Source organism: Podarcis bocagei (genome assembly GCF_964188305.1).
Source record: "Podarcis bocagei genome assembly, chromosome: 6".
In the NCBI taxonomy this organism is placed as follows: domain Eukaryota; kingdom Metazoa; phylum Chordata; class Lepidosauria; order Squamata; family Lacertidae; genus Podarcis; species Podarcis bocagei.
In genome coordinates this window covers 52176631-52201157 of record NC_138130.1, presented here as the reverse complement: position 1 = coordinate 52201157, position 24527 = coordinate 52176631, and the positions used below count along the sequence as shown (strand labels likewise).

At 42.9% G+C, this 24527-nt stretch overlaps 1 protein-coding gene across 1 annotated transcript in view; it reads right to left on the bottom strand.

Moving 5' to 3' along the window:
* DSCAM (DS cell adhesion molecule) overlaps positions 1-24527 on the bottom strand; it is a 337795-nt gene that overhangs the window by 140127 nt on the left and 173141 nt on the right. Inside the window, exon 4 of the mRNA XM_081199124.1 lies at positions 1042-1188. Coding sequence (XP_081055250.1) covers positions 1042-1188 — 147 coding nt within the window. The remainder of the gene's footprint in view (positions 1-1041; positions 1189-24527) is intronic.

The following is a 24527-nucleotide window of genomic DNA, read 5'->3' as shown; positions in this document are numbered from 1 at the left end:
AATGTTAGCAAAATTAGTGTTTGGCAAAAGGTTTCCACTAGCACAAAGTGTTACAATCCTCATCCACCGACCATAGCTCTCCATCCAAATAATGCCACATTTCTGTCTTAGGGTTGGTTCCATTTACCTTAAGAACAGGCATAAGGAAACTCAGCCCTCCAGATGTTTTGGGACTACAACTCCTAGCATCCCTAGCTAACAGGACCAGTGGTCAGGGATGATGGGAACTGTAGTCTCAAAACATCTGGAGGACCGAATTTGCCTATGCCTGCTTAAGAATGAAGCTTGTGTTTATCTATTCATCCTTGGAAACATAATGGATCAATTCATTCCAGAGTCTCAAATTCATTGGAAGGGATTGTGATCTAGTATGTCAAACACGCAGTCTAAAGATAAACCTTGCTTTGGGGCATGGAAGACTGCAAAAGCTCATTAAGGCATTCCTCATTGCAGGAGTGTGATCTTCCTTTTTCAGAAGATTGTTTGTGTGTATAACATCATAAACAGCTATTTTAAGACAAACAGGCACTTTCCCCTCTTCCATTGACTTTGACAGCTTTTCTGGTTTGTTAAGAATGGACTCAACTCAGCATGGTAGAGACCACCCATGCAGTATATCACTCTTTCCAAAACTTGCCTCTCCACTTGCCACACATTTCCTGTTTTAAGCAAGGCTGCCACTTCTCCTTTGCCACTGTTTTGCTACCCCTTTCATTTCTACGGCATTTGGGGGTTCCTTGGCAAATGAAGTGTACAGCAGCAACTGTTAAATGAGGGGTGGAGAACCTGTGGCCTTTCAGATGTAGATGGACTCGCAAACCCTTAAGCCTGCCTGGACAATGGCTAGAGACAATGAAAGATCTGTAGTTTCCCACTACTACCTTAAACAGATCTGGATCCCCCAAAGATGTCTACCTTCAAACTGCTAGACAAGCAACTTCTCAGTCTAAAAGAGAAAAGCAAAAATTTTCCCAAAAGGCTAGATCCTGGGCAGACGCAAAACAATGAAGTACTCCCCATTCAGCAAGTGTCATGTCGTACCTGATACAAAAAGTCTAGCACTGTTGCTCTGTCGTGTTTCTCCAGTGTATCTGTGCCGTGTGATACATCGGTAGTTATACAATCCATCTTCATTCTGTACATCTATAATATACAAGGCTCCCGTGGATGTGATGAGAAATCTAGATCCTGAAAGACATAAGAATATGTGGAGTTTTACAAATCAGAAAAGCTTTGTGACTCTCCTACCCTGAAGAACTGCAAATTTTCCTGTCAAACGCCCAAAATGCACATTGTTGTCAATGATTAGACTCATAAATGATCAGTCGGTGTGTCACTACCTATCTTTAACTCAATGGCACTTCCTAAAGAAATATCACTTTAAAACAACAACAACACACACAGTATATTGTGGAATCGCTCGAGAAAGATATAATTAATTCAGTATTCATCACTGCTGCAGCGCAGAGAGTATAAAGATATTTTAAATAAAATGGAAGAGTGGAATGAAATTACTTATTAGATGTGAGTCAGCCAGTGAAAAATATAAAAGCATATTATTTTATGTTAGCACTAAACCTGAGTATGAGATATATCATAATTAAATGGGCTGATATACATAATTACATATGATGATATGAATAATAAAGCTGTATCAGACCACATCAGACTCATTATATGAAAAAAGGAAAGAAAGTTTGGAATTAAAATGGGAAGGGGGAGCCAATGATACTAAACTTTTATGTAACATTTGTATCCTGCCTTTTCTCCAATGTGCTTTGGGCAACGTACATAGAATTTATCCAATATTATTCTAGCCACCACTCTATGAGGCTAAGTACTGTGGAAATATAGTGACTGTCCCAAAGTGACCCAGTGAGTTTTGTGACTGAATGGAGGTTTAAAGTTGGGTTTTCCTAGATCCAAGTCCCACATCCCATCCATTAAACAGCTGTAGAAAAATTCAAGAAGAAAGTCACGGCAGGATGACAACTAGAGTTTTGCAAATGAATTCACCAATTGTAGAAAATAGCCCCGTGCAGGCATGGCTCTGTGTATAGGTTAATGCAAGGACTCCTGACCATTCTGATTGTCTGAAATGGCCCATTTGACTAATCCAAAAAGTAGACAAAGAACAATTTCACCCTTTCTACCTTCTGCAAAGTACTAGCCACAGATACAGGAAACAATAGCTGGAAACAGAATTTTAAAAAGGTTCTTGTAATTAAGGGCTGTTGATTTTCCAGGAATATTTCTGTCTCCATTCCCTGAAACCACTCATTTTGGCCCCCAAACTGAAACTGGCGAACATCCACTGAAGCCCTATATGGTATATCTGCACCACAGAAACCCTGTTTGGCTAATTGTCTTTCAGCACTGCTTCTGCTCCCTGTCTAGTTCCAGCCCCTGCCAGCCATCTTCCACACAGCCCACCCACTGGACCCCTGCCCACAGAGGGGAAGCATACATAAGCTGTCCCTGCAATTATTGCCACATGTCCTTCATCCCCAACCCTCTTTGGATTGGTCTGCCAATAGTCATTCCTTCTTCCTAAGGAACCCTGGAGAAGTATTTCTGCAAGGGATCTCAGCACCCAACAAGGTGCACAAAACCTTTACATTCTGTATGCAACATCAACCTTTTTGCCTTATCTTCGTTAAAATGATGTCAGCCAGACATTAATAGCTATTGCCACATGTCACAGTTAAATCTGACAGTATCCAATTCTCACCAATAGGCACTGTTTAGAACTGCACACATCTTTCCTTATTTTTCTTAACAGATTTTACATACTTACATAAGGCCTGAACAACCAGCGCTGCTAAAACATAAAATGCTAGACATAAAAGATGACAGAAAAAATAGAAAGGGAAAACCTATGTAATTTCTGATAGAAAACATTTTCATTAAAGCTGACAGCTTGTCAAGTATGACAAAACCCAAGTGCTGAACATTTTGGGCGCTGTACTTCAAAAAGTATTTAGAAAAGCCGCATGGATAGAAACAATATTTATTATCCTGTTGATCTTGGAAAGTGCTTTATTCTCTAAGCATATTTAATCTAATCACTCTTGATTTGCTATAACAAAATCTATTGTTAAACTTATCCACATCACATACAAAATGAGAACTTTCTAAAATCAAAGCTGTGGTTTTTTTGTCCCTAGAGAAATCTAAGCTCATTTGCCTCTTTTGCTGTTTGCAACAATTAAGAGAAGGTGGCAAACTTATCCAACAACCAGCTGTGCAAAAAAATACACGCCAAATGTAACAGTTTAGATTTACCTTGCTTTTACAACAATTATTGAGTACACAGTCACCCAGACAATAAAAGAGTAAGAATTATGGCCATAGGTTCTTCCCTTGCTTGGATATAATCTGATCTGGGGGGGGACTCTTCCTTCCCTGCATTCTCAACCATACAAAGGTCACCCCATACACTGTCCTACTGCTTCTGCAGCAAAGTCAAAGGAGAGAAGTCTTCATGTCTCTCTTTCTCACCCCTCCTTTCATGTCCAATCTTAGAAGGGAAGGGGTTGACTTTGAAAAGGGGGAGAGGCAGCAAGACCTCCCTTCTCCAGCATGCATTTTTGTAATGAATGGAGAAACATAGCAAACCGAGTCAGACTATTGCTTCAGCTAACTCAGTACTGTCTGCACTAAGTGGAAGTGGCTCTCCAGAATTTTAGGCAGGGTGGGCGACTCTGTTCCACCACACCAGTCACTACTGGGTATAGGAGAGGGTGTTTCCATAGCCTGCATAACTTTCTTTCTCTTTTGAGAGACACCACACCCTTGCCAGTTGATTACTACTGACCAACCAATACTTTTCCATCCCTCCATGCCTTTGGCCACTTGGGTCCACACAAATGTTGTTGTTGTTATCTGATTTTGGAAGGATTCCACCACATTTAGGCATGCATATGTAAGGCCCCCCCCCTGACTGATCTTTGGGTGTGGGTATGGGTGTTCTGCAACATGTCAATGACGCAAAAATAGTGCATTAGTGGTGAATGTACATGGGATCATCCACACATCACTCCACTTTATTAGTTGCTCTGCAACGCTTTCCCCAGTGTTAGCACAATATTGCCATCTGGAGGGGCGTGATGACACACTAGTGCAACAAAAGCAAGGCGTTGGGAACCGCACAGAATATTTGTGGTATGAAAAGTTAGAGGATTTCAGCAGGAAGCTACGGGATATGCACAAATTGGAAACAAAGCGGTATGTTCCCTCCAAAACTTTTGTAGACATGAACAATATAGAAAGCGGACTCACATACAACTGACTCAATGCACAGGATTTTTTATTTTTATTTTAAAGTGCAGCATGCTTATGACTCATCTCTGAAAGGGAGGGTGAAACGGACTATAGAGATGAGGTGGAGCGGCTGACAGAGTGGTGCAGAGCTAACAACTTGCTCATAAATACAAGGAAGACAAAGGAGCTTGTGGTGGACTTTAGGAGACAGAAGAGCAATGTCCAGCCACTTTTGATTGATGGGGTCTGTGTGGAGAGGGTAACAACGTTCAGATTTTTGGGCATTGAATTACAAGAGGATCTGTCCTGGAGTGTCAACACAAGGGGGCTTGTGAAGAAGGCGCAGCAGAGACTGTACTTTTTGAGAATTCTAAGGAAAAACCATCTTCCGCAGAAACTGCTGCTTGCCTTCTATCACTGTGCCATTGAGAGCGTGCTCACTTATGGCTTATGTGTGTGGTACGGAAGCTGTACTACCTGGGACAGGTTGGGGTTGTGCAGAGTTGTTAAGGCAGCAGAGAGCATTGTTGGCTGCCCACTCTCCACCTTAGAGCAGATTTATGCCACAAGTTGCCATAGGAAGGCACTGGACATAGTAAAAGATCCATCGCATCCTGGTCACTGTCTCTTCGAGCTCCTGCCGTCGGGACGGAGATACAGGACGATGAAGACAAGAACAAGCCGTCTTAAGAACAGCTTCTTCTCCAGAGTGATCTCGGCCCTGAATGGGAAGCCTGGACTTTGAAAGTCATCTAATCTTCCTTGCTGTATTATACTGTATTGTTTTAATTAGTGTTTTTATAGTTGTTTTGATTTTGTGTGGAGTGCCCTACCTGGGTGGATGGAGCAGCCAAGTAATTTCGTTGTCCCCGAGAGGGGGCAATGACAATAAAGATATTATTATTATTATTATTATTATTATTATTATTATTATTATTATTATTATTATTATTATTATCTTGATTTACTACATGGAAGGAAACATCTACAGGTAAGTCTCCATTTATGCGAGGATATGTTCCGAGGCACCGCATGCTGAAGCGTAATCATGTATATTGGTTACACCATTGAAAAAACCTGCAAACACTCTCTTAAAAACCCTTTTAAAAAACCAAAAAATACACCAAACTCCACTACAATCGATCCCGCCAAACCTCCTTGCTCAAACTCCAATGCAAAGGCTCCTGAAATTGCTAGGTGCTATTTTTACACCATTTTTGTACTCTTTTAGGGCTGTTTTGCCCCATTCCATACCACTTCTGGGTTCACAGCAAGGTGTGCATGCACAGTTGAATGTGCCTTGAATGCTCTTAAATGGGAAATTCCCTGTCGCATGCCAATCTTTTTTCACTTGGGGCATCAATATATTTGCTTTTGGTTATCCTATGGCACAAATATGAGGCAAAAGACTTGGTGATGGAGTGGATGAAAACTGCCCATCATTGCTCCAGATAATTACAAGATCCTTGTTGATTTCTTTGCCAGCTTTGCAGCATGTTTGATGCATGAAGTTACACACATGGCATGAAAGTGGAGGAGCTACATCTTGGAAAACACGTAAAGGAGGATGAGAAAGAGTTATACAACAGATGAACTTTATGAGCCTTCCCAGCACCAGGGATTCCCCGAATGATGTTAGCTGTGTGCAGTAGAAACACCTGAGATGCAAAGAACTGTGCCGCTAGCTGTGCATGCCTGGATGGGCCTTGGGCCTGTGAATCTTTAACAGCAGCCTGCCATTTCAATTCCAATGAGTGAGCCACATTGGATTTGCTCAGAAAAAAAAGCTTCCCTAAAAAAAAAAAGGAGATAGGTAGCCTATGTCCAAAACAATCCAAATTTGACCACCACCATCCCTGACCTACCCACACCCCAAGGGCAGCAGACACTGAACAGGCCACATGGTGGACATGCAGCTCTGCCCTCCAGTGCCTTGCAGCTATTCTCTATCCCCAGCACCTACTACCCAAGGCAGCCACCTCACACTGTCTAATGATAGGGCTGGCCCTAATAAAGCAGGATTATCTGGAGTCCAACTGACTTTCATTGTATCTTTCTAGATATAGATTGGCCACCTTGCATGTGAACTTTTTAAATTCAAATTTAGCTCTAGCATTGGCAAGTCCTACCTTAACATGGCTACCCAGCAGTCAAGTAAATTTTCAATAATCAACACGATCATATACAAGGTTTTTAATGCAATCCATTAGCTTGTGCAATACCAAAAATTAAAATAAAATATTACATGCCTAAGTAATAAAGTTTCCTGGGGGGGGGGGTCTGGTTCAGTACTGTCCTGTCCAATTGTTCACACGTATTATTATTAAAACAGCACTTGAACATTTCACAGCAAACTTATGAAAACTGAGAATATCTTTAGACTGTGATATTAAGTATTCCGTATCCAACTCTGAGCTTTCTTTCTTTTCTTTTTTTTGCCTTGACAGTCATGCTGTTCCTCTTTGAATATGGGTGAGGTTATCCTCCAGAAGGCTTAAAGTACCATATTTGATTTTCACTTAGCAGGAAATAAAGTTCATGGTTTTATGTTATAGCAAACTAAATCAGGTTGATAGAAATTAAAAGAACAGATGGTTCCTTTAGCCAGGTGCCAAACTGTTAACACTTGCATGCTCAAACTCTTATCAGCTGTCCCTGTCACTTTCAAATTTCAGGATGGTATTTCCTAGCAAAATTGCTGACATTTTCTTCATCTGGATGCACAGAAGTATTCAGAACACCCAAAAGCTTTAAAACAGACCTGCCTGAACAAGATACCAGGATGATGGGACTCCAGAAGGCAAACCAGCACCAAAGTCTGACTATCTAGGGAGAAAGATAGAAAATGACTTGGGAGCGGGACTTCCGGGTTGGCGCCATCGCCGAATGGCGGACTCCCTCCGAGCTCCGGAGGGAGTCTGCTCGGCAGGGGCTGGGTCCTACCGCGCCGGCGACGCGGGGACCCTCAAAAACCACGGGCACGGAGCCCGTGGACATGGGGACTCGGCTGGTACCATCAGCGCCCTCCCGACTCGTGAAGGAGCCTTTTTAAAGGCTACGGATCGGGTGCCGGGGAGCGGCGTGGTACTGTGAGTCTATCGCTTCCCCTGCCGAGCGCAGCCGCATGCCATTCGTCGGAGAGTGCTGGCTTCTTCCATTGGAAATTTGGACATTTAACAACAACCCGTGAGTAATTGGGAAACCGGGTACAAAAGGAGAAAAAAAGGATTTTTTTTCGGATTCGGCACGAGCGGGGGGGGATCTAAAAAGGAAGTCAGTCCCCTCCCTGATTGTAAACATGCTAAAACAAGGACTGAGAAACCAAGATCGATTCAGAAGTTTATTGCTGACAAAAAATATCAATTCCACGATGGGATACTACAAGAATTGTGCTGGAGGAGAAAAGTCGAGGGTGAGAGGGAAAAGGCAACCCCCCCCCTGGGAACCGGGGCGATTCGGAGAACCTGGCGGAGAGAGATGGAGAGTTTGACAGCTGTCAAAGTAGCTGTCAAATCTTGAGAATACAAAGAGGACTTTGTTACAAGCACTTTGCTGGTTAATTTTGATACAATTGGATATAAATATGGATACAAAATGTCGGGGGGGGGAAAGAAACAACAACTTGACTTTTGGATTAGAGGACATAAAGTTACTGCAACCCCCCTAGAGGGGCTTTGAGACATTACAAGTGGCGTATGTGGAAAACTACTCTGGGATGTGTACTGGTCTTAGCTCCTGGGAAAGTAGCAAAACTGAAATATTGTTTTGTCTACAGAGGTGACAACACAATAGAATCTTTCTATTGAAGTAAGGTAGGAACTGGACGTAAGTTTTTGTTCCTGAATAACAAACCTCTGTAGAGATACTAGATTTCAGAATAAGAATGGTTTTGCAGCTGAACAAGACAGAAACCTGAGAAAGTAAGAAACAAAAGAGCAAAGGACCAACTACGCCACGGAAAGAACAATGGGAGGAACAACAATGACCAAGGGAAATTAAAGGCCTCTATTAGACTGGATTTTTGAAATTAAACATTATCAAAACAAGCAAATTCAAAGAATACCGGCAAGATGGATTGAGGAAAATTTGGCTGTGGACTTGAGACCTCCAGGCCAACAACATACAGACTGATGGACATGGGGAATCCAAACCGGGGAAGGGAGGGGGAATTCTAGAATCCAAAGGCTATGTAACCAACTTTTGGAATCTTCTTCTATCTTCTATCTTTTATCTTTCTATATAACTTTGGTATTTTGATTTAACATGTTTTGGAAAAAAAAGGGGGAATTCGTGGAAGGAAACGGGGCTGATCTTGGGGGGAAAATCTTTGTTCTATTTTGTTAAAGATGAGGAGTGTTGTTAAGATTGTAATTTAAATTGGCTAATAGGTACAACATATTAGGTTTAAATTGGGAATGAGAACTTGTGGAATCAACTTAGGGAAAGGGGAATACAGTCGGGAGGGGAAGGAGGGAGTCCCAGAAAGAAGGTTATGAAAATAAGGGTTTAAAATTGGTCTTTCTTTTTCTTTCTTTTCTTTATCTTCTCTATTTTTTCTATTCTGTTTTTATTGGAAATTTTAATAAATATGATTATATAAAAAAAGAAAATGACTTGGGAGCAATGACAGTTTTAAGCTGTTAATATTGTGCATGCCCCTTGGTGGTATTGCTTGGATCAGCTGCATAAAGTTCACAAATGTCCTACTTGTTGAATTACAAAAAGGACCAAACAAAAGAGAAAAAGGTTACTTGGATCAATAGCGTCTGCACTTCAAAATTACAACGTGGAATTTAATTAAGGCACACAGGGATGGATTCAGCTAAATAGTTGGGATAGTGGGAGCAAGTGCTGAAAGTCCCACTAGCACAACAGGGTTTTCCCTCACTCTCATGCTCCCGCTCTCCCTCATGTCAGATCTGTGGGCTAGGAGAACCCTCAGAGCAGCATGAAGGGAGAGGAGAGATTTTTCCTTTGGGTGAGCTGAAATGCTTACCCCAGTTCTAACAGGGCAACATTGAATTCCACCCTTGGTATCCCTTGGCACAGGTGGCGGTAGGTGGTCCAGCTCTCTGATGCTGGCAAAAGTTCTCTATCTGGGTGCTCCATAATCCTAGAGAAGTATCATGCTGGAGAAGGGTTCAAGACCACCCATGGCCCCTAGCGGTGCATCTGCTTGGAAGAATTCCCATCTTGTTAATGCAGAATCATGAGGTGAATGATGATGATGATGATATAGCAAAGTAAAATCATAAATATCATCAACTTGTGTTCAAAAACTGAGCAAAACACCACTGATTTCTCTTCTTTCTTTCTTTCTTTCTTTCTTTCTTTCTTTCTTGTCAGCAGGGAAGAAGTCTGACAAATGAACAGATGAAGGATATCTAACAAGAACATTATTTCTTAATAATGTATATTATTTATGCCTCTTGGAAACTCATAGGTAACAGCAGACATCTACCGAACAGTCCTGAAAATATTATGATGTTTGAAGGCTCTACTAACCAAAATATAACAGATGCAGCTCAGGCTGCCTGAGTTTCCTGGGTACCATTGATGAATAGGCTTTCTTCAGCCTGTGTGTTTGTGTTCAACCCCTTCCTGCCTGCTTCAAGGTGCCAGTTTGGCAGCCTATTTACTACAACTGCCATCAACTTCATACTGTAAAGGTAGATTATTCAGAGCACATCAATCTAGCAGATGCTTTTCTTATTCTCATGCCAAAGAAAGCTGCTGAGTTTTATATCACCAGCTTTAAGAAGAAGGTTCACTGTGGAAGCCACTTGAAGGATTAAAGTCAGCTCTTTCAAGGTTTTTGCCAATGATTTCCTTTATCAATAATGGTCTAGTGGTGACCAGTAGACAGTGTAGATAAACCCATGGGTTGGCTTCCCCCCATCCCGCTTCACACTGATTGATTTTAGGGAAACTCATTCATCTCTTTCCTGCCCAAACATGTAATAGCATTAATATTAGGGGTTGTATTCAATGTAGCACTAAGGTGAGTGCTACATTTGTTCTCTCCCTCTCCTCTGCCCACATGCCCCCTAGATCTGTTCTGGGTTTTCTCCAAACCCTCCAGAGAAGGTTTGGGGACTGTGTGAGGTATATGGGTGGGAGAGAGGAGAAAGTCCTATTGCGCTCGCAGTTATTCAGTTGAATGTCACCCCAAGCTTCCCGTTACACAAGAAAGGGCCAGCAAGGCTTCTGAATTCCTAAAGTTAAGATTATAACACCATCAAGCATTAGCCTCAATGGATCAAAGAATCAAGAATGCTTCATATACTGGTACTCTAGTTGCTAATATACATATGATTAGGATAAATCGTAGCCCAATGCAGCCAATAGCTGTAACTTCATTGTGAGTCACCACATATAATCAGTACCATATTATAGTAATTAGAGCTGCCACAAATTCATAGCCCCATGTGTCTTAAATATACTTGCTTCTTAGCTGTTTGGATCACTTCATGGGTAACCACTGAGATAATGAAGCAACTTATGTTGGACAGAGAGTCTGATTGGGGAATAAAAAAGGTTCAGTGCCCATTTTTCCTCACTTGAAAAAAAGCTTCTTACTTAGCACACATCCCAACAGAAAATTGCTTGGCAGACAATAAACAATCCATGAAATGCAATGTATTAGGATATAAGCATGCACCTTGCACTCATAGAGAAAAGGGTACACAGCAGGTTTCACGGGGCTCTGTTATAACTCTCCCACAACAATCACCTCCACATGTAGTTTATCTTCTGCTCTTCTGCACAAGATGACAGTCAGTGGACCATAATTTACCATTAAAAATGCTCAACACCCATGGACAACCCTACCTGTCATCACTTTTTATGCACCAGGGGCATTGGTTGAGGTCCATACCCCAGTCTGGGACCCACCACCAACCCTTACTGCAACCTGGCCTTGCTCTTCCTCCTGACTCCCTCTCCTAGTGAGCAAACAATGAGTGGAGTGAAAAGAAGGAACATTAACCTCTATACACTTTGCCCTCTCTCCCTGGTAAAGGTAAAGGTAAAGGTAAAGGGACCCCTGACCATTAGGTCCAGTCGTGGTCGACTCTGGGGTTGCGGTGCTCATCTCGCTCTATAGGCCGAGGGAGCCGGCGTTTGTCCGCAGTCATGTGGCCAGCATGACTAAGCCGCTTCTGGCGAACCAGAGCAGCGCACGGAAACACCGTTTACCTTCCCGCCAGAGCGGTACCTATTTATCTACTTGCACTTTGACGTGCTTTCAAACTGCTAGGTTGGCAGGAGCAGGGACTGAGCAACGGGAGCTCACCCCATCGCGGGGATTCGAACTGCTGACCTTCTGATCAGCAAGTCCTAGGCTCTGTGGTTTAACCCACAGTGCCACCCCCGTCCCTCTCCCTGGTAGATGGTGCCAATTGGGCCCAAGGAGAACAAAGCAATGGGCAGTGGCAACAATGGAGGAGGTAGTTGCACTCAGGGATGCAGTCATAGCATCTTGCTCAAGGACACTCCAAATATTTTTAATAAATTATTTATAATTTTCATTTATATATATATTACAACAATTATTCAACCATAATTTTAACATTTCAAACTCCGACTGCCTTCTCCTTCTTTCTGTGGTTCTTTACATTTCTTCCCATCTTCCAGCATACTCCAAATTATCTCAACATATTCTTTTATATATCTATTCCTGTATATATCCCATATATATTTTGAAACTGCGGGTTTTTACATTCTGTCAATGTCTTAATCTGTTTACAGTTTATTTGTAGGACACTCCAAATCCTGGAACTGGTGTTGGCATGAACATATGGTCATTTATTTGTTTATCTAAAGCACTTTTATATTGCTCTTCAGCTGAACATGGGAATCTGCTTTTTACTGTTTCAGACCATTGGTCCATATAGCTCAGTATTGTCCAGTGACTGGCAGCAGCTCTCCAGGGTTTCAGGCGGGGGTCTCTTCTATCCCTGCCTAGAGATGCCAGGGATTGAAACGGGGACCTTCTGCATGCAAAGCATATGTTCTACCACTGAGCTACAACCCTTCCCCAGCTGAAAACTCTCAAAGAGAAGTTTAGGCAAGACAGTATCTTCTCTCTGGCTTACCACATAAAAAGACATGACACAAAACAAAAAAAGTGATGGGAAGGAAGAAAGCAACTTTGTGCACTGGTTCAAGATGCAGTGATGAACTGGGATGGAAGAGAGGAAGCCATAAGGAGTTGTTCTCTCAGCAGAGCCAATGGAGCCCAGCTCTCCTTCTTCTGTAGCCTGATGTAAGTGGTTGTTGCTATGCGAGGAAGGGAGAGGAAGAGCCATAGTTAGCTAGACACTTGGCAAAGCTAATGTACACTAATGGGTTGGGGGTGGGGCTTGATACTGCAAGCCTATTCTTCCCAACCAATACAGATGTGCCCTCTGAAAATGGTTGAAGAATCCTACATGAAGGGTACTCTAGCACCTTTAAGATTCTTTTTTCAAAAGAGGTTCTACCTTCTAACTTTGGGGGTGCGATTAATATTCAGCGGCAGATGCAGTGTTTAAAGGAAGTTCATGTAAGGGGGAAATTAGACTTGTACGCGAAGAAAGAGACCGTGATGTTACCAATGTCAACATTTTACACGCCTAAGAAGGGTATTTATGTAAGAAAGCATCCTCTGTATGCATGTCTGCATCCTTAATGTTTCCATGCATGTGATAAATAATGCAAAGTCCCCGTGTGTGATAAAATATGTATGTGATATATTATATATGAATTGAGCTTTAAGTACGGGCAAAACTGTTAACACACAGGCAGTTGTGGAAGTAAAGTTCAGCTATCTGAAATGTTGCGATCAAAAGAGGGACCATGGAAGAATACCCAGCGTGATTTACTGGTCTGTGAATTACGAATTCATAGCACAGACAGCTGGCCAGTTTGGGTATTTGTGAAGCATAAATAAAGTAAGGACTGATAGGGAATGATTAGAGTGAGGGGGGGCAGAATGGGAGGAAAAGCCTACAAAATAAAGATTGCAACAATATAGGCAAAAGTCTAAACTTGTCCCGATCCATAGTAATTTCCATCCTAAAAAGAGGGAGGCAGGTTCAGTTTCATCAGGACCCTGGACAGCAACAAGGTTGCTGAATGGACTGCAAGCGCAAGAAGTTCAGACCACAGGTAGCAATCCTTCCGCTGAGAACAGGGAGGACCAACTGTCTCAGCATTGGCTTTCTGTGATCATCAGAGCTTTATAATTTGGCTTTGAGTAACAAGCCTGAAGACCCACAACCTGAGAACCTGAGTAGTGCAATGTGCCACTTAAAGGGTCACTGTCCCTTGGTGAAGCCACTGACACCTTCCTGGTAGTGAGGTTTGGGGCTGTGGGGCCTTGGTCAGTGGAAGCACTGCATAGCCTTTTTTGATCCTCAAAGGAGTCCCTTCCTCAGTATGAATAGGCAAAGGGGTGCAGACTGGGTGCAGAATCCAATGCTGGCAGCATAAATGCAATGCAGTCAGGGATAATAGATAATAGTCCCTCTCCTCAGAGTTACTACTGCCCAGGTACTCTGAGGGGCCAGGATCTGAGCCTACGGTAACATGTGGACCTTGTATTAAAGAATTTCAATATTTTAAAAATACAAGGAATAGAGAGATTTGTAAAGATTTGTGGCTCGTTCATGCTAAACCACAGTTTAGCTTAGCATCACATGCAAAACAGCTCACTGAATCAGACAAGTGATGGGCACAATGTCCCGAAATCAAGTCTGAGGCTTGGCTTCCTCAGTAGATTGAAGCAGAACTGGAAGGGGTCAGAAAGGAGAAAATATTCAGCAAGCATCAAGTCTAACACTGGGAAGGAAGGGGAGTCCCATTAGTAATCACTAACCAGGCAACCAATTCAGACTGAACAAGCAATTTGTCCATCAAGCTCCATGAGAAAGCTACCAGTTTTGGCTGTTTCTTCTAAACCAGCTGCCACCGCCATCAAAGGGGAAAAAACAAAGCGGAAAGCAGATACAATTAATGAAAACCATCATATATATATTTAGAAAACAGGAAGTAATGATACAGGTATTATAATTTATCCTGATATTATTTTTGATCAGTTGCGAACTCACAGTTCTGTATCTTGAACTGAAATTCTGCACCCTACTTTTATTTTTGTAACATGCTCTGCTGCATCCCTAGGTGAAAGGGGGGAGGGGAGGATATTGGCATCTGCACAGTGATTGACTGAGCAGCCTGATCATTTGCCAAGCATTATTAAAAGCTCCCTGATATCACTCCAGTGCATTGCCCTTTACAAGCCATCAGCCATCAATCCTAGCCGTCAAACGTGATTACCAGCACTTTTTCTGATTCCACTTCCAAGCCATTAGTCTGATCGAAAAGCTGTGTCTTTGTTCCCAAGCACACGTAAATCTACCACGTTACCACCGCTTCCAAGTTATGTGGCAACTGATTAGCATGTAAATAGCATTTACAGTGTTAATGCTCCACAAGCTCTCATGGAACTATTGCATTAAGCTTGGGGTGGTACCAACTCCAGGGGACATTCACAACATTTCTTAACAGCTAATTTACTGCAAAGGGATTTGAATATGGGATATAGGTTCAAATCTAACTTCAGGCTGGTGGCTTCACAAACACTGATCTTCAGGTGTATTCTTGGAAAGAAGGGCCACAGGACTATTAGGGCCATAATGTGCTATATGATGTATGAGAGAGGATTCATTATGCAGAAGAATAAGAAACCTATTAGTCCACTTTAGTCAGAGTCTCAAAAATCGAAAAACAGAATGAGAGCAGAGCTGGCTAGCAGCACTGGGGACATCACATGGCTGATCTAGGAATAGGGACATGAGTGGTGTGTGAGGTGGGGTGGAGTCACCCTCCTGACACCTGCATTGCTACTGCTTACCTGGACCAGGGCAAGGCAGCGGCGTGATTTGGGCAGGAGCACTGCTGCCATTCAAGCTTCCCAAAATTAACACACACATTGGAACACAGGTATCTTTCAAATTTCTCATTTCTCCAAATTTTGTGATAAAGTTCTCAGCTCATAATATATTATATGGGCTCATAATATATTAAATGGGCATTTTAAGCTAAAATGCATGCCAAAATACACATTTAGGGTTTAAAGCATATACAAATGCATGCTTTGTGACAAAATATATTCAAAATTAATGCAGCTTTACATGCCGCTAAAAATAAACCCAGAAAGTAATGCAGAAACACAATGGAACATGCTTATGAATGAACACATGTGAGGCTGATATGTATCAGAAACAGACTGATTCATGCTTAATCTGCCCACTGACATCTGTGCATTGACTTGGATATCTGCACAGGGAAGGCCTACCTGAGTATATATGAAGACTCACCACCTGTCTTAATTCAGGGATGTTGCAGGACCTTGGCTTGTCAACACCAGAGACAGAGGTAGCCTGGCTCACACATTGATATTCACTGTGTGAGACCATTCTTGAAGAGGAGTATTGTCTCTCCCCCCGCCCCATATATTCATATCACCAACTAACAAAACATGCCCCTATAATGATGCCTGGTGTCCATGGACTGGGTGGGAATGGGGATTAAGTGAAGAAGTGGCTCCTTGACCAGTTAGGGCATGTTAGTGGAAATATGCTCCTCACCCCAAATTAAAGAGGCTTCTTGCAACAAATTTTGACAACCTTGCAGTGAACGTACAGGATTCAACTCTTTGTGCATTAGACAACTTTTACTCTGGAAAAAAAAAACTTTCTGAAGATAATGTTGCATTATTTAAACAGAAAGATGGTGAGAGATGGGTTGGGCTGGAAGACATTGCAGAATACCCTCAAAAGTAGCAAAAAGTAGGTTAGATTTGAGCTGAGGCAATGGGTAAGGAGTGCTGTCATCTAATAAGGTCTGTTCTCAGTAATTACAGTGACACAATCTGATCAGTGAGGACTAAGTATCTTCATCTGAAAGGGATCGGATGAAATTAGTGCTGATGTAATAAGTACCATTTGTCACTATTAGAGAGAGAGGTGTTGACAGGCCCCTGCTGTTGCCATAGCAACCCTTGCAGTTTGGCATCTCTTTGTGTGGGTTTAAACTATCACAAGTCATAACAGTCTAGAAGCTAAAGAAGATATCGTCAAGGTAACTTAATTACACTCTTTTTCTAAGTTGGGTCATTTAAGGCCACCTAATGCCACCAGAGTCACATCACAGATCTCTAAAATTTGCAAATATCAAAAGACTTCTAGTGGCCTCTGAATTAAATTCTGACTAATCTCATTTAAAAAATGCACTCTTTCTCAAGAAAAGCAGGTCTCCATGTTGCTGTATTATCAACATTCATACTAATTCCAAGACAAACATGGTAGGATAAAAATCATAATGTGTTGTCTAGTTTATACAATACAAGAGATGCCAGAAAATGAAAATGTATTGTGTGTGTGTGTAATTAAATGGCCTTTGTGGCTGTAAATGAGCTCACATCCGAAAGGATCCTGGACAAGCATCATGTTGGTGAGCACTTTCCAGGAGAAGCCAATTTCCTTCAAACTTCTCTGCCCTTTTCTTAAAAGGAAACCTAGGCTTTTAAAAGATACGCCTACTAATTAAATGCTGTCACCTTTTATTTATTGCATTCACAAGCAGTATCTTCCAGAAGGTTCAGAAACCACTTAGTTAATTTTTAGCATCAGCGAGTCACTAGAAAAGCCACAGTCTATAGTCTATAGTTTAATGGTTAAAGTTTAAGTTACTCACTTACTTTGGATTTCGAATTATAAAGTTTCCTGTAACACACAGTTGCCTTAGTTCTAAACCACCCATTCCCTACTACATCGGGGTACCTAAGCCATATGCATCCAAAGAAGCCATGATGCTTTCTGCTCCCCTGGCCAACCATGACATCAAACATCTCGACTTTCCAGTCACAAAATACATGCAGGTCCCTCTGTCCAAATACTCAGTATACAAAAGTTCACTTATCCAAACACGAGGAATTAGTACCCAAACCTTGCTATACACACCACAAATTCAGATATCCAAACAGCCAGACCTACATGTAGTACTGTAAACAAATAAGCAGTCTGAAGCAAGCCTTACTTTTTGTGTGCTGGTCTGGGGCAACCATTTTACCAGAAACTATGTGGAGGGAGGGAGAGAGAGTCAGACAAATAAGAAAGCATTTTTTCATTCCTTATGAGCCCTTTCCCAAGTTTCAGAGGGTTTTCCAGGTTTTTTTCATTGTTGGGGGGGGGTCACAATTTCATGGTCAGGGACACATTATAAAGTCTCCCATAGGAATCAATGGAAACCACTGACTCATTATGCAAACGCTCACCTAACAAAGAATTTCCGGCGAACACATTGTGTTCGGATAGTGGGGACCACATGTATTGTGTTTTTGAGAGTGTTGTATCTTCATAACAAGGCAACCAAATGGTTGAAAGCCTGTGCAAAACACAGAGGGGAAATACAATTACTGGGTGGGAATGATAGAAGGGTTCAAAGTAACTTGTATACAGTAGATCCTTTAGTGATAACAGTATTTTGATGAAGCAAACCCTAAAGTGTGGGCAACTGAAGAAATGTTTTCTTTATGAAAATTCTACCACTAAATAGACTGTGGCAGTTTGCCAGGTTGCATGCTTAACATTCAGAAAAGAATAAACAGTTGCTGCAGGTAATTTGACTTCAGAGATGTTTCCACCCACTGATGGTTATTTATGGGTTGTACTTTGGCTAACTTTATTGACTGTGAAAATCTGATAAAAAGAAGTATTTCATGCTGGCATTTAACACTTTTTTTCCTCTGCTGAATACAAATGTTCTGCTTCTTACTGCAGAGAGTCACCAGCAGTGCACGGAATGATTCCTGTGCTCTGAAAACTGAAGAAAGTAGAACAAATAGATTACAGGGGAACTGGAGTTATGGAGCATTTGCAAGACCACATAAGCAACCATGTCTAGCTATGTTATAATTAGTCTTCAAAGGATAAAGTCAGCACACTGGTGTCTAAAATATTGTTTTATTTCATTAAAACACAATCTCCCAAAATATCAATTTGAATAATAAAACTGTCTAGGCTACTGGTTGCCATTTACACCTCTATTATCATTATTAAACAATTTTTGTTGTAATGTAAGGTAACATGGAGACCAGTGAGGCAAGTTTATCTTGCTAAAGGAAAAAAAACGTAATCTCCCTTTGAATTTCTCTTTCCTACTCCTCTGTAGGAAGGAGTAGGAAACTCCTACTCCTAAGGAAACTTAAGGAAACTTGAGGGACGCGGGTGGCGCTGTGGGTAAAACCTCACTGCCTAGGACTTGCCGATCGTATGGTCAGCGGTTCGAATCCCCGCGGTGGGGTGAGCTCCCGTCTTTCGGTCCCAGCTCCTGCCCACCTAGCAGTTCGAAAGCACCCCTAAGTGCAAGTAGATAAATAGGTACCGCTTTATAGCGGGAAGGTAAACGGTGTTTCTATGTGCTGCGCTGGTGCCGGCTCGCCAGAGCAGCTTCATCACGCTGGCCACATGACTCGGAAGTGTCTCCGGACAGCGCTGGCCCCCGGCCTCTTAAGTGAGATGGGCGCACAACCCTAGAGTCGGACACGACTGGCCCGTATGGGCAGGGGTACCTTTACCTTTACCTTTACCTTTTACTCCTCTGCTGTGATGTCAGGGAATATTCACAAATATTTTATCTGATGGAATCGAGATGTTAATAACTGAATATTTAGTATAATAAAATTCAAGAAGATGTTTTGATATTTTCGCATTTATTTAATCTGGGCTAAGGATACAGTAGTATTAGTCCATTCTTGTTTGTTTAACCAAAAGTATCAATTTTTTTCATGTGTTTTTCTTTCCCTCTTAATATAATGTAATACAACGTCATATAAATAATTTTTTATATATAAAAGGATATATGGCAAAAATAACTGGATGTTTGCAAAAGAGAACAGTGAAAAGACCTCACACTTGGCAAATGGACAAGAGCAGTTATGTGCTGTTTCTAGGAACTGGGACAAAAACAAGAACTGCTGGGTTGTCAGAGAGGCTTGACTGAGAAGCAGCCTGGATTAAGGAACTGAGGCACAGTGACAGCAATCCTAGCTATAGATATCCAGGATAATTTGCACTGTCATTAGTTACACCCATGTAATAAAAAGTTAAAGGGACCCCTGACCATCAGGTCCAGTCGTGACCGACTCTGGAGTTGCAGCACTCATCTCACTTTATTGGCCGAGGGAGCCGGCGTACAGCTTCCGGGTTATGTGGCCAGCATTACTAAGCCATTCTAGTGAACCAGAGCAGCACACGGAAATGCCATTTACCTTCCCGCCAGAGCGGTACCTATTTATCTACTTGCACTTTGACGTGCTTTCAAACTGCTAGGTGGGCAGGAGCAGGGACTGAGCAACGGGAGCTCACCCCGTCGCAGGGATTCGAACCGCCGACCTTCTGATTGGCAAGTCCTAGGCTTGGTGGTTTAACCCACAGCGCCACCCATGTCCCCACCAGTGTAATAAATTGCCCCAATTCCAAACTCTATTTGAACAGACACTGTGCTTTCAGCTGGCTTCCCGGGGGGTGGTGGTGGTGGGAACTAGGTCACATGACCAAGCTGAAATGGGTTTGGAAAAGATGTAAGTCTCTCCTTATCCTGCCCTGCGCTCCCCTCTCCACGCCCCTGACACGCACCTTTGGGGGGATTTACACTGGCATAAATTATGCTGTCTTAAATTTACCATCTGACCTGGGCTGAGGGATTTACACTGGAGCTTTGTGGCCAGGCTGAAAAAAAATCAAATATTTTCCTTTTTAACTCACATTACCAGGGTACATACTACGCATGCATGGATGTGATCTGGGATACAGGAGCCAAGTGAAAGAGAAATAGAAGGACATAAGAAGAGCCTGCTGGGGGGGGGGGTCAAGCCAATGCCCATCTAGTCCAGCACCCTGTTCTTACAGTGGCCAAACAGAAGCCAGTGGCAAGCCCCAAAGCAGGGCCCAAGCACAAGGCCACTGTCTCATCCTGTGGTTTCTAGCAACTAGTATTCACAAGCATAATTCCTCCAACTATGAAGGCAGAGCATAGCCATCATGGCTAGTAGCCACTGGTAGCTTTATCCTCCATGAATTTGTCTAATCCTCTTTTAAAGACATCCAAGTTTGGCTTTGTATAGGCTGATTGGCTCCAAAGCCATTGGCTCATACAAAAAGTTTCCTTGTGACTGAGCCTACAGATACAACACTGCTAGTTCAGGAGCTGTCATCCACAAATGAAACAAAATAATCATTCCTGTCTCTGCTGGCCAAGGAAGAACAACTTGGGGGCATACACAAAATAAAATTGATGAGCCACCTACAATCACTGGAACTGCCATGGCCAGCTAGGAACTCACTTTAAGGACATAAGCAAAGCCCCTCTGGATCAGGACCTATGCCCTTCTAATCCAGCACTCTTTCCCCCCAGTTGTCAACCAGGTGCCCATAGGAAGCATATGAGAAGAACCTGGCACATGTCACAGAATCCACATTTTCTTGGGTGTGGTATTTGCCAAAGGCTATTTGCAACTTCCAGAATCAGAGGCAATAAATGCCAGATGCTGAAGAATGGCAGCAGTTAGGGCCATTGTGCTCATGTCCAGCTTCTGGGTTTCCTAGGTGCATCTGGTGGACTGCTAAAGAAAGAGGATGCTGGACTCGATGGACCTTTGGTCCAACAGGGTTCTTAAGTTCACATAAAAAACAACACAGACACACAAACACACACATACCGAGAGAGAGAGAGAGAGAGAGAGAGAGAGAGAGAGAGAGAGAGAGAGAGAGAGCGCAAAGCTGACAGCATTTGGCAAACATTCACTGACACATTTACATGCAAGGTAAATCATACAACACATAGTCCATTAGCTTTACAAGCAGCAAAGGATACATTATCACCATATTCCACTGTTTGGAAGCTGCTAATGACACAAGCAGGTTTGTTGTACGAGTTATTCACAGTTTTAAGTGTTTTGCACTCCAAGTGACAGAAAAACTGCTGGAAAAACTCTTTAATTGCAAGCCCAAAAGTTTCTGTTCATTAAGGACGCATCAGATAAATAGCACAGCAGAGTGTGTATATAGATCGCCGACTAGCTAAGGTAGTTTATGGGGAGAAGTTAGTTGGGAGCATTCTAGATGCTGACATTGGTGTGAATCTGGGATTGTCTGTATGGTTGCTTCTGAAATCATTGTGATGCCTGCTCAGGTTGAACACTTGCAAGCAAACAGATTGATTACAAGGGGTATCTAAACAAAATGCTCCCACAACTCAGCATTTCGCTCCTTGATCTACAGAGATCCAAGAGTGGGTCCAAGGCTTATGCATGTGCATCAGCTGCTACATCAGGACCCACAACTGGAAAGTGGAGACAAAACCAAATGTGCACTTGAGTGCTGAAACTCTCTGTCCACACTGTACTATTGTTGAAGTATACAGTCCCAATATGCACAGGGTTGTGCACTAGGCTGAACATCCAAGTTTTCATTCCATTACAACCAGTGGAATGTGCATAAATGCACATATATCCATATGCACCCTGAATACAAGGGAAGAGGCTGCAGATCTCCTCAAGGTCAGCTCAAAAGAACCAGTGCTAGGAGCAACCACTAATGCAGCTGCTCCTGTGCTCTATGTGAACAGAGGGGCTACAACAAATCTTCCTGCTCTTGGCTGCTTGTTTTAATCTCTGAGGGCAAGCTACTGCTGTTTCACTCCTAGTGCCAAGCTCACACAGAAAGGCAACAGCAGGTGGTGGTGGTGGCCCTCAAAGCCAGATCAATGGACCAAAGTCTGAGGAGATCTGCAATAAACCCTCTGCTCATGCCAACTCAAGTAGTGGGCTCCAATCACATAGCTGTTTGTGGCTGAATTTGCTCCTCTGTTCAGCCTGAAGCCATTGAGGACTTATTTTACATTGGGCAGGGGGTAGTGGCTGAGAAGTCTTCAGAGGCCCCATGACAGCAGACATATTTACTGGGTTAGAATGACCCTCTTTCAATGCTAATGTACCAGCACACTTCCAGGAAATGAGGAGTGGGGGAGCCAAAAGAGAAATTGCTTTATTTACAAAGGCAAACTTCTCTGCCTGCTCAGTAACTGAAGCAGAGCATTGCACTTTGGTGACTGGATGATGGGCTTGTCTTCCCACTGACTCCCTGCTCTCGGAAAAAGCACAAGTGAAGGGTGTTTCAATGTGGGTGCACCCTAGGTTTAGGAAGACATTGGAATAAGGCAGCCTTTCTCAACCCTTGGGTCCCCAGATGTTGTTGAACTACAACTCCCATCACCCCTAGCTAGCAAGGCCAGAGCTCAGGGATGATGGGAGTTGTAGTCCAACAACATCTGAGGACCCACAGGTTGAGAACCGCTGGAATAAGGTGAGGAAAGGACTTTTCTGATATCTGCTGTCTACAGGGTCAAGATGCAGTATATATTTTAAGAGAAACAAAGGCCCTCTTCAGATGTAATAAATATGGGATAACTTAGCATGTAGGGGGAGGAAGCCACTGGGTCCCCTTCAACACTACAGTTCTACTATTCTAAGTACTGGAGGCTTCCTGCTTCAGAAGCTCATCCCTCAGCACGTGGAGGATGGTGACAGGGGCTGGAGCTCATGTGCTTTGTCCTCAAAGCTCCCTTTGGGTGTTCAAGTTAACCTGCTATCAAAACACCTAAGAGAGGACTTACATTGATTCCCTTTTTCAGCATCACACACAATTGAGAGGTACTTTGATTCATCATCAATTGTAACTGGCCCACTGACATGGACCAGGTCATGAAATGGGAAAAGATGGGTGTAGTAAAGGCAATGTTGGAGAGGCTTGCTTGAAGGCTGGACTGAGGAATGATGCTGAGGAATGATGAAGGGCATTGCACCTTCAAAGAACGTTTAGGGAAGAAATCACAGTGAAGTGGCACAGCAGTCTTTCCGCTTAGAAAGTCCTGGAACTGATCCCTATTCAATGATGCCAGGTAGAAGAACCAGATTAAAGATCTCAGACCTTGGAGAGCTGCTACAAGTCAGAGCAGGCACAGTATTGGGGCCAATCAAACCCTCCCCCAATGAATAGTGGGGCAATTTGAGCTGTCACCATTCCAAACCCAGGCTGGAAGCCAGAATGGTATCAATGGAGAATGATGAAAACTAATGAAGAAACGCTAAGCTTCCCCTTGGGGAGAAAAGTTCACAAAATAGTATCACATGCTCAAAACCCCTGTTGAAGAGATCTAAAGGAGAGCGGTACTGTTTAATTGTCTACATGCTGTGACTGCTGATCCCTGCAGTCGTGCTGCTGACAGTTTATCAGGTGCAGCATCCCACTTCCATGTGATGCTGGTATAAATCACAGGAAGCATGCCCAGGCTATGTCATCTTCCTCTCCAGCTCAATTAGCAAACAACTGTCTTTTCCTCTCAGCGTGCTCCTTTTATCATGTCTTCTCATGTTTCTCTGCCAGCTTCCTTCTCCTTTGTGCATTAGCAGTTGAGCTGAATGCTAATGAAGCACAGCTTAGTGGAACGGCAGGAGGTCCTTTGAGCCATTTCTTTGGCCCTTTAAAGAGGGCCTGGCCAAGAAAGGCTCCAGGGTCACATCAGCTCCTTGGATGCAGCTGGCAAAACGAGATTTGTGGCAAGGGATAGCTTCCCTTACACAGACACCCACCCACCCACCCACCCACCCACCCACCCACACCCCTGTTTAAAACAACGGCAACCACTAGATCTTGGTGGAATAACATTGCTTTGCTAATAATATAAAGGCTGAAAAAGGGAGGGAAACCACATGGATCTGCCTTATACTGATTCAGAGGGTTATCTCTCTATCTAGGACCTTTTTTGTCTACACTGATTTGCAGAGATTTCAGATTGGGGTCTTCACATTACTTGCATCTTCATCCTTTTTTAAAAAAGCAACAACCACGCACACGCACACGCACACACACACACACACACAGAGACAGAGACAGAGAGAGAGAGAGAGAGAGAGAGAGAGAGAGAGAGAGAGAGAGAGAGAGAGAGAGATGCCAGGAATAGAACTAGGGAACTTCCATCTTCTGAAGTTTCATCCAGGGGGCATTCCCAGCCCTACCTGGAGATGCTGGGGGTTTCATCTGATGAGCTATAGTCCTTCTTCATGATCTCTATGTTAAGAACACAGACTGCTCTATGTGGAAGATGTTTCCCACCCACAAAGGGGCTGTTTTACACCCACTTAGTTACTTGTGTGTTGCATT